This window comes from Silurus aristotelis (genome assembly GCF_946808225.1).
Source record: "Silurus aristotelis genome assembly, chromosome: 21".
Classification (NCBI taxonomy): Eukaryota; Metazoa; Chordata; class Actinopteri; order Siluriformes; family Siluridae; genus Silurus; species Silurus aristotelis.
Genome location: NC_139594.1, coordinates 8,183,978 through 8,194,972, shown reverse-complemented (window position 1 = coordinate 8,194,972; position 10,995 = coordinate 8,183,978). Strand labels below are relative to the sequence as shown.

The window sequence follows — 10,995 nt, the reverse complement described above, 5'->3', positions numbered from 1 at the left end:
TTTACAGAAATGAGAGATAAGCAACACTGAAGAAAAAATATCAGCTCACAGACCATTTTAAGGTGCATGATGTTTATTAGGATATTTAAGTTTGCTAATAAAGTATTAGCAGATGCTTGATACTCTGAGCACTAATGAAGTCAGTCATATTGCTGATAATACAGAAATGAATCACAAGTTCAACATTAGGAGCAGAAATTCCCTTCTTTAGAATCCATTTACACACCAGATGACACTATAGAATTAACACATTTATTCTGTTCATCCATTGAACTTGTATGTAAAGCACATGATACACTGTGGGTGTGTGTGGGGGGGAATTAACTAAAATATGTAACAAGGTGGATCTCAGAATAATCAAGATAATGTACAGGTTCTGGAGAATCTGCCTTAAGAATACTGGACAGTGTAACTGCTCAGAACAAACATAAAGCTCATGAACAACAATCGCTAAACTTTAAAACAGTAGTTGATCATCCAGGTAACAACACACTATTAAAAATAGAGCATATGTAAACTTCTGAACTGCTCATTTGTATTGAATTAGTTACTTTTGTGGTTTGTGGACTATATGTAAACTAAGTGATTTATTTATGGCAGTTATTAAAAAAAAATTATTAACATTTTGCAGATTCTACAAGGTGTATGTAAACTTATACTATACCGTTTTATCATTTTAAGTCTCATATTAGTAATGCATACTCATAATACATACTGGATTCATTTAAATTCTTTATATTCAAGAGCTTTCCATTGTTGTCATTTATTTCACAGTGTAAAGCAACAAAACTAATCTCGAAACACAAACTAATTACAGATGTCTATGAACGGTAACCTGTGACAGTGTGACAAACTGCATCAAGAAACTTTACATTATTTCTTTCCAAAGCCTGTCATAAGATTTAGAGAACAGGATTGCTGAATAACTGTTTGCTAATCATCATATTACTATGTAACCAAAAAAAAAAAAAAAAAAGATCTTTACAGACACCGCTGCAATAGTAATTTTAGGAGAGCATTTAGGGAATAACACAAACACCGGTTGTAGAACATCAACGTCAAACAGTATTTATTTTAAAGACCGTGTATCTGATTTCTTTTTAATGTCCGTCTTGGGATATTATCTCACAACTGGACAGCTGGGACGGGTTTTCAGTGCCCACTTGTGAGTAGATTTGAGGGATAAAGTTTGCTAGATTATTTTTAAATCAATTATTAAAGATTTGACCACTTTTGTTCTTGCTTAAAAATAGAGTTTATAACATACAGTATACAGTTCAGTGCACCTCTCAGGTTCAGCAAGAACTGATTACATTATACTCAGGCTGCTTAGTGGGCACAGTAAGTAGAAAGCCACTTATCCTAGAGTCTTAAATATACAGTATTTAAAGGCGAAGGTGTTAAAGGTTTTGCTCTGTTTGGATCAATTCTAAAATTGACAAAATCATAAATCTTACAAACATTTAACCACTTGTGGATGAACATATAAACATAATGCCTAAGCAGCATCATTATTATTATTACATGGACAAAGGATTGTGGACACCTGACCATAAGATTCGTACGTGCTTTTTGAACATCCTATTCGACACTCAGTCACCATTTGCTGTCATAATAACCGCCACTTCTTCTGGGAAGATGTGCTACTAGATTTGAGTGTGAAGATTATGAAGATTTGTGTTCATTCAGCCACAAGGGTGTGAATAAAGTCAGGTACTGATGTAGGTGAGGTGAGGAGGCCTGGGGTGCAGTCAGTCATTCAATTAATCCCAAAGGTGTTCAGCAGGGTTAAGGGTCAGAGCTCTAGAACAGGTCACTCAAGATCTTCCACTCAAGCCCATGCAAAGCATATCTTCATGGTGTTTGCTTTGTGCACAGGGGCATTGTCACGCTGGAATAGGTTTGGCTCTCCTAGTTCAAGTACAGGGAAAATATAATGCTACTGCATTGATCCTATACAATTGTGTGACTCCAATTTTGTGGTGATAGTTTGGGGGGGAAAGCACGTATGAAAATTTAAAGTTCAGGCGTTCTAATACTTTTGTCCATATTGTGGAAATATGCTCACTGGTTAGGTTGGAATACAAGTCCCGTTCTTACACCTGAGAGGTGCACTATATGCTCAACTGTTTTTAGCAGAAAGACAAGAGCAAAATGTATGATAATCAATAACAGATCACAGCCTAACCACATTATTTGTGAAATCCGATCAGAAGTGGTCACTTGGAATAGTGACCACATGTGTTAGGGTTAAGGATGTTATCATATCTGAGCAGGCTCCATGTGTCACCAGGTCCAGCAGATGATGCACATTCCTTAACTGGAGTGTGCACAGGGCATTCACCTCGTTTCTGTCCATTTGAAAAACATCATAGATCAGAGATTTCAAAGTCTAATTAAAGCTGTTGCACCTCGTTTAGCTTTTGCTCCAGGATCACATCATGGCCATGGAATTTAAAGTAGCCCAAGAACTTTTTCTTCTGTAGCATCAGTGGGAACCAGAAGATGTCATCTGCCCACATTTTGCCGTAGGGGATTTTGTCGATATCAAACCACTGAGGCCGCATTTCTTGAACAACCATACAAAAAAATAACATTTGTTCTGTTAAACATTTTAAAAACAGAAAACAGAATGATCTATGCCACGATCACAGAGATGGAATGCTAAAATGTCTTGATGCTACCTTCTGATTCTGTTGGCTCGCCATCGTATTCGTCCGCTCGGTATATGTGCACGTCCATCAGTTCCGTTTCTCCGACAAATTCAAATGTGATGTTTCCGATCTTTTCCAGCGTGTTTGTAGTGAGGCCGCTTTCCTCCAGCAGCTCTCTTTAAAAGATCGGAAACTTTCGCTCAAGAAATACAAGAGCACTTTCCACATTTTTTAATTCTTGGTCATTTTACTCCAGCAACACAGACCTTCAATTACATATTGGAATTTACAGTGAAGTCGATATAATGCTTTCGTTCTAAATAAAATAAAGTAACAAATCAATATGACATTGAAACTGTTGCATTACATTACAGCCTCATTCCAAAATGGATTAAATTCATTTTTTCGATCAAAATTCTACAAACAATACCTAATAATGACAAAGTGTTTGAAATCTTTGCAAATGTATTACAAAAAAAAAAAAAAAAAAAAAAATCACATGTACAGACTATTGTATTGGCCAGGTGATAAGCGGTGCCTGGTTTTCTCCAGACACGACGCTTGACATTCAAATCAAATCAATTTTATTCATCACATACACATACATACAGGGTACGACATGCAGTGAAATGCTTATTACGACGGTCCGGCATGAGGGAATAGGATGGGGAAAAAGAAAAAGAAGGCAGATAAATAAAGTATAAAAAACTATATAAAATAAAATATATAAAATATAAATATATAAAAGATATATAAAGATATATGTATGTGAGACATTCAGGCTAAAGAGTTTAATCATAAGTTTCTCATGAACTAAGAGTCCTTCAGGTGCTTTTTGGTCAACTCCAGGCAGGCTGTCATGTGCCTTTTACTGAGGAGTGGCTTCCGTCTGGACACTCAACCATACAGGCCTGATTGGTGGAGTGCTGCGGAGATGACTGTTCTTCTGGAAGGTACTCCTCTCTCCACAGAGAAACGCTGGAGCTCTTTCAGGGTGACCATTGGGTTTTTGGTCACCTCCCTGTCTAAGGCCCTTCTCCCCGGATCACTCAGTTTGGTGGTTCCAAACTTCTTCCATTTACAGATGATGACCCTTCCCTATAACTGTGTTTTGATACAATCATGTCTCTGAGGTCTACATACAATTCATTTGACTTTATGTCTTGGTTTGTGCTCTGACATGCACTGTTAACTGTGGGACCTCATATAGACAGGTGTGTCTCTTTCCAAATCATGTCCAGTCAACTGATTTGACCACAGGTGTACTCCAATCAAGTTGTTGAAACATCTCAATGATGATCAGTGAAAGCGGGATGCACCTGAGCTCAATTTTGATTGTAATGGCAAAGACTGTGAGAACTTATGTACATGTGATATTTTATTTATACTAAATTTGCAAAGCTTTCAAACAAACTTCTATTCACGCTGTCATTATGGGATATTGTTTGTAGATTTTAGAGGAAAATAATGAATTGAATCCATTTTGTAATAAGGCTGTAACATAACTAAATGTGAAAAAGGTTGTACTTTCTGAGATGCACTGTATCACTACAGATCTTATCGCTGAATTTTTATAATACAGCTAGAATGCCATTGCTTTAACATAAGGAATTGTATATACATCCATCTCTAATCCAATCTCTAATTCTTGCGATTTTAAACAAGTCTTGTGACTGCTTGATATAGACTTAAGTACTGCACTGATCAGATTTGCATTTGTGTGAAGCAATTTTTTAATAATTACACAGAAACATCTGAAAAATATAAAATGTTGTCTTGGTGCAATACTGCAGAATATGTATGAGCTGTAAAGTTAGATTTCACGAGTCTCCTCACCGTCTCGCTGCTTGCTCTATGCTCTCTCCGGGATTAACTTTTCCCCCAAAGCCGTTCCATTTTCCTGCTCCAAAGCCTCGCTTCTTCATGCCGAGCAGAACACGGCCAGGTTGCACCACCAGCACCAGGGTTAGCAGTTTCCTTGTGAACATCTAATACAACGCAAGAATCTAGTCATTAATGCTTATTGTTAGTCTCTTTGTTTCAGTAGCATCTTATAACACCATGCATAATGTGTAGCTTTTGTCACAATGAGTCTCCTATAGGTGCTGGAGATTATGAGCACTCAGTGAACGTGTGTGAAAGCCCCTTTAATGTATGTCTTGTCCTGAAGATGAGCCACATCATTTTGGGGTTGTTTAACAAAGTACAATTTCTAATGATTGAGGAGAAGTTTAGACTAAGAGAGAGAGAGAGAGAGCGAGAGAAGAAGAACTAACTTGTCATTCAGACATTCCCCAACAATAAATCTAACTAAACTATTAAAATGCCATTCATAAATACATGACACATTGTAATTGCTAAAGAATCGCTGTGGAATAATTGGAGAATTACATCTGATCAATGCACTCCACTGTGTGTCCTTCTGCATCACACCTAAGTGCATTATTAATACAGCTCAGTGGTGAGAGTAGGGAGCAAGTTGAGAAGAGCCTGGAGAGGTGGAGATATGCGCTGGAAAGAAGGGGAATGAAAGGCAGTAGGAGTAAGACAGAGTACATGTGTGTGAATGAGAGGGAGGGCAGTGGAGTGATGCGGTTGCAGGGAGAAGAGGTGGAGATGGTGGAGGAGTTCAAGTACTTGGGGTCAACAGTGCAAAGTAATGGAGAGTGTGTTAGAGAAGTGAAGAAAAGTATGCAGGCAGGGTGGAGTGGATGGAGAAGAGTGACAGAAGTGATTTGTGATAGAAGAGTATCTCTAAGAGTGAAAGGGAAAGTTTATAGGACTGTGGTGAGACCTGCGATGTTGTATGGTTTAAAGACAGTTGCATTGAGTAAAAGACAGGAGGTGGAGCTGGAGATAGCAGGGCTGAAGATGTTGAGGTTTTTGTTGGGAGTGATGAGGATGGAAAGGATAAGGAATGAGTTTATTAGAGGGACAGCACATGTAGGACGTTTTGGAGACAAGGTGAGGGAGGTGAGATTGAGATGGTTTGGACATGTGCAGAAGAGGGACATGGGGTATATCTGTAGAAGAATGCGGAGGATGGAGCCACCAGGAAGAAGGAAAAGAGGAAGACCAGGTAGTTGTTTGAAAGAGGCAGATGTAGAGGACAGGGGGGTATGGAGACGGATGATCCGCTGTAGCGACCCCTAATGGGAGAAGCTGAAAGAAGTCCTGAGATCTTTCCTTCCCAAAAACACGGCAACAAAGTAATTCTGAAACTAAAATATTTTTAATTAAGTTTAATTTCTTAAATCATTTAAAAAAAGGTGCTAACTGCGAATTATAAATACAATGTATGCACTTATACAAATTGTAAAAATAATCGACTATGTATAATAGTCGAAATAATGAAACCTTACTAATACTAATGCAATTTTTAATCAGCAAACAAAACATCTTACTTGTTCAAAGATGTCTTACAGGCTTATTATTATAATTTAACAGCTAAACGAGTTATTGAAGAAACGCCAGCAGGACTACAGCTTCCTTCCCGCGCGCGTGTTCGTGTGTCCTCTGTCCGCCCACATGCTTTACTGTGTTACACTGAAATAATCTCGATTGGAATCATCAACCCGGAACTTAAAAAAAATTAGGAAAGCAGGCGAGCTTTCAGGAGAGTGAAGCATCACGTGTACAATTCAGCATGTATTCCGTTATATTCTTGTGTGATTTAATTTTATTTGACAGTAATCATTAAGTGCGGATATTTTAGGGTAGATATACTCCATACCGCTAGGTGGTAGTTGATATAAAGCTACAAGACTGGAACATAGTAACAAAGAAGAAGAAGCCGTTTCAGCCACATGAGTACTGTAGAAAGTCAGATAAAGAAGAACTTCATGGACAAAACCATGTCGAAATGATGTATTATATATTTGTTTCATGCTTAATAAGTGCATGCTTCGAAGCACTGGCGGTTAGGCATTGTGTTTTGGGTGCACTTCCCGACTTTTGTTACCATCCAGACTCATATAGAGCATGTGGAAGTGTTTGTATTTGCAGGCATGTCGCCTTCATGGCTCATCCCAGGTGCTGAAGGGGAAGAGTGGCGCAGAGCAGCGCTGGATAGTGCGCCAGATGAACGACCCCTTCGTCAAAGCGGCTCACCTTCAGAACTTCCGCTGTAGGAGCGCCTTCAAACTGCTGGAAATAGATGAAAAGTACCGCCTTCTGAAGCCCGGTTTCTGTGTTATAGACTGCGGTGCTGCCCCTGGAGCCTGGAGCCAAGTCGCAGTGCAAAGGGTCAATTCAACTGGAGAAAGTAAGTTCCAAGCACTTGGGTAGTGATTATGCTTATTATAATATTCCATAACAGCAAACCTTGAGGATAGTCCCTGGGCTCAGACATGTTCAGCCAGGTACAAAAAAACATGAATTGAAAAGGTGGAGTGAAAGAACTGGAGTGTAAAACCTGCACAAATCCCTGACCTCAACCTCACTAAACAGCTTTGGGATAAACTGGAACACTGACTGCACCCCAAAACTCCTCATCCAACAACAGTGCCTGATCTCAATCTTCTTTTTTTTCTTTACTGAATGAGCACAAATCCCCACCACAAAAATCTCATATATAGTGGAAAGCTTTCCCAGAAAAGTTAGGAGGAAATAAATCTAGAACAACCTGATTTGTGTTATTGTGAGGTGTCCACAAACGTTTGGACATACTGTGTTCTAAATTGTGATAGATAGATAGACAGACAGACAGACAGACAGACAGACGGGCGGGCGGGCGCACACACACGTTGTATACACAAATGAATGAAATGTTGGGCAGAATGTACAGTAGGGATATAAAGATACATAGATATAAATAGTGCAGATGTAATGAGGACTAAAAAAGATATATAATAAATATATATAATATACAGATAATGTTTTTGGCGTGCAGGTGAGCATAAAGTTATACATTAGTAAATAAAAAAAATTGTAAACCATGTGGGGGCAAAACAACTGTGTTGCGCTGTATTACACCTCCTTTTCAATGAAAATTTCCCTATAACTGCACTCCCTGTTGTGTTTTATTTATTACTTAAGGCCAATGACAGACAATTCAAGTGATGTGCATGTGTTTTTTTAAGAGAGTGGCTTTGTAGAGGAGACTGATAAGAAACTTATTTCTGAAAGCACTTCACTTCAGCCTCTGGCATGCTGATTTACTAATGAGATTAACAGCCTCTGGCATTAGACTCATTTATATTAAGTTTACAACTAATCAGTGATTTTGCACTGAATGTTTAAATACATTCGCACACATCTCTAAAATCATCATGATTACTAGATTTAACTGTTTCACTGTTTTTTTCTCGCAGGGCCTGATTTAACCAAAGGGTGCGTATTTGGAATAGATCTGCTACACATCGCCCCTTTGGAAGGTGCCCACTTCCTGTCCAACCAGGATATCACCAGTTCTACTACTCACACGAAGCTGCAGGAGCTCCTTCCTCAAGCTTATGCTGATGTCATCCTCAGTGATATGGCACCGAATGCCACTGGGCTTAAGGAGCTGGACCATGAGAGACTTGTGTGCATGTGTCTTTCGTTGTTAGAGCTTGCTGAGAAGCTGTTGCGGCCTGGAGGCTCACTGCTTTGTAAGTACTGGGATGGAGCGCTCACACACAAGCTCCGGGATGGTCTTACCCGTGCTTTTCAAGACGTGAAGACCCTGAAGCCCAAAGCAAGTAGGAAAGATTCGGCGGAGTTATATTTCCTCGCCAGAACCTTCCGGAAAATATAGCATCACTCTTTCTGGACTTTGATCATCAACAGGATATTTTAGCGGTTATTTTTATAGCGTTGTACATTGATCAGGAATAACATTATGACCGCCTGCCTAATATTGTGTCGGCCCTCTTTTTGCTGCCAAAACAGTTCTGACCTGTAGATCATTAGCAGCATTAACTTCAGTAATTTCAGCTGTTGGATCGGACCATGTGGGCCAGCCTTCACTCCCCACGTACATCAGTAAACCTTGGCCGCTCATGACCCTGTCGCTGGTTCACCACTGTTCCTTCCTTGGAGCACTTTTGATAGATACTGAGCACTGCAGACCGGGAACAGCCCACAAGAGCTGCAGATTGGGAGAAGCTTTGACCCAGTCTTCCAGCCATCACAATAAAGCTCTTGTCAAAATCCTTACGCTCGCCCATTTTCCCTGCTTCTAACACATCAACTTTGAGGACGAAATGTTAACTTGTGCCATGATGACGAGATAATCAGTGTTATTCACTTTCTGTCAGCGGTCACAGCCCGATCAGTGTATATCAGGTATACTTGTTTTGTGTTTTTTAAAATGTATTATATGTACAGTGTATTTATTTATTTTTGTCAATTTTAAATATAGGAAAATTCTTACATAACCACAGAAGCCTCCATTCCTTGGTTCTAAGTATACACCATGTCTGAAAAACTGTTGATTACATCTGTTCATGTTTGTTCTTTAGCTGCGTTTGGCAGCACAGAAATATGGAATCTAAAATAATCATTAAAAACGCACAGTAAAAGTGGTTGGTTCTTTCATTTGCTTCACATATTGTCAGTTCTGGTGTGAAATAGGCTTAATTTGCAAACACAAAGCCTCTGACTGGTGTCTTTAGTAGTTTAAGACTATAAATGGATTATTTAATATTATTGGAAACATATTTTTATCTAATGTAATTATCCGTCTTCCTAAGATAAATTTTTTTGACGCCGCCTCCAACCTGAATGAGACAATATGAGAACAATGCAATACAGTGGGCAAGAGTTTATTATTCCTCTGCCAGCATGCTGCTTGTTATGTTTTTGAGAACCATCATTATTCCTCTCTCTCTGTTGTACAGCTCAAATATCAATTTATCTTAATCTGCTGTGAGGCCAGGTTGGACATGCTGCTACAACCGAGAGCAACTCGTGCATTTTACAAAATCAAAGTCTATTGCATTAGACCTTGTTGCAGATTCATTTCGCAAAGTCCACACTGCAGAGGTTTGTGCCTTCAGCCATAGGTCTAATTTTCCTACATTTAGCTGAGGTTGCAGTTTGTTTCAGACAGTTACCATCAAACAACGAAGGGTGGCTGAGAGGTTCGGTAACTAATCTCTGGGCTCGTTGTTATACTGCTCTACACCTCTCTATATATCCTTTACAGTCACGCTGCTTTGAATACATAGTGACTTTATGAATTATTCAGTCTTGTTTGAGGAGATCAGTTGGAAATTGGTACAAAGCAAAAATATGAACTGAGCTGGAATCAAAGCGAATACAGATGTTTGCAGCTGTAATGTGTTGTAACATTTGACTGTTTAATACGTGGCTAAATAATGGAGACTGACAGATTGAATATTAGTTAAATACAAATACTTAAAAATTTTATTGAACTAAAGGTGTAAAGCTTTTGGTATGAATAATTTTTAAACCTGAACTCTCAGGCTTGTAGAAATTCATCCTGCCAGTGGATGGAGCTCTTGAGTTGTCAGAGTCTAAAGAGCATGCATGTGTTTTGAATAGTGCTACTGTCCATTTTGATGAAATACATAACGAAAACTGCGTGCAGGCATTCCTTTTGAATATGTGCTAGCAGTTTACGAACAGTGCGCTAAATCATTCCATCAGCACCAGACAGTATTGAAATTGCTTTCGCATTTGTCTGCTGGTGCATTGAGTCATTATAGCTTTTCATGGTGTGTTCTTGCCACCAGGCTTTAATCATGCCACTTTTAGAAAGCATGGAGTGCCAATCACCAGCTTCTTCACCAGAAAGCAAAACAATGTCCACCTAGATGTATTCCATAATCCCTCACGTATCATGATAAACAAGGTACAATGCCACCAGCATGCTGTAGCCTGGCACGATATCACTCGAATCTGCTATCACTCTTCCTCTCGTCTTCTTCATCAAACCAGATGACGTCATTCTCATTAACAAAACGCAGGCAAATAATGACCACTAATACGACTCAATATTTCAGTTCATTGTTGAGTGATTTCTTTTCATCAATGAATCTGGGAACTGTAACTAAATGCTTAATCACAACAGCTAACCATGCTTTATTTGATATTCAATCGATATTCAGTTAGTGTCTCCATAATAGGAATGCTTATTTGTTTACAAGTTGGGGGGAATAAAATCTGTTTTGCAAGTCATGTAATCATTCTCTCATTATGATCTTATGAGCAGGAAAAGTGGTCGGAGAAGTGAGCCGTAGACAGCATGACTAATGAGAATGCTAAAACAGCATTTGCAGAAACAAAAGGACACCACGTCTGCCTCAACCTAAGGTTAATTGTAAGTTTTATGCATTACAGGTCTCGCTGATGAGAAACTAAGACTCCAGGGAGACGAAACACAATATGATAGATG

At 39.0% G+C, this 10,995-nt stretch overlaps 2 protein-coding genes across 2 annotated transcripts; one reads left to right on the top strand and one right to left on the bottom strand.

Moving 5' to 3' along the window:
• Positions 1 to 55: 55 nt before the first annotated feature.
• Positions 56 to 6,190, bottom strand: nudt1 (nudix (nucleoside diphosphate linked moiety X)-type motif 1). The gene is made up of 4 exons (XM_083524652.1): positions 6,059 to 6,190; positions 4,491 to 4,642; positions 2,685 to 2,830; positions 56 to 2,569 (listed from the first exon to the last, which is right to left on the bottom strand). Exons 2-4 carry the CDS (start codon positions 4,640 to 4,642, stop codon positions 2,397 to 2,399), a joined length of 471 nt encoding a protein of 156 aa, XP_083380778.1. The 5' UTR covers positions 6,059 to 6,190; the 3' UTR covers positions 56 to 2,396.
• A 46-nt stretch (positions 6,191 to 6,236) lies between these two features.
• mrm2 (mitochondrial rRNA methyltransferase 2) lies at positions 6,237 to 9,161 on the top strand. The gene is made up of 2 exons (XM_083524628.1): positions 6,237 to 6,918; positions 7,967 to 9,161. The coding sequence occupies exons 1-2, from the start codon at positions 6,636 to 6,638 to the stop codon at positions 8,389 to 8,391; spliced, it is 708 nt and encodes a 235-aa protein (XP_083380754.1). The 5' UTR covers positions 6,237 to 6,635; the 3' UTR covers positions 8,392 to 9,161.
• The last annotated feature ends 1,834 nt before the right edge of the window (positions 9,162 to 10,995 follow it).

Coding starts and splice junctions, on each gene's coding strand:
- nudt1 (XM_083524652.1), bottom strand. CDS start 4,642: ATGTTCACAAGGAAACTGCTAACCCTGGTGCTGGTGGTGCAACCTGGC. Junction 2,831..4,490: donor ATAGAGCAAGCAGCGAGACG/GTGAGGAGACTC, acceptor GATCTTTTAAAG/AGAGCTGCTGGAGGAAAGCG. Junction 2,570..2,684: donor CGAGCCAACAGAATCAGAAG/GTAGCATCAAGA, acceptor TGGTTGTTCAAG/AAATGCGGCCTCAGTGGTTT.
- mrm2 (XM_083524628.1), top strand. CDS start 6,636: ATGTGGAAGTGTTTGTATTTGCAGGCATGTCGCCTTCATGGCTCATCC. Junction 6,919..7,966: donor GGTCAATTCAACTGGAGAAA/GTAAGTTCCAAG, acceptor TTTTTCTCGCAG/GGCCTGATTTAACCAAAGGG.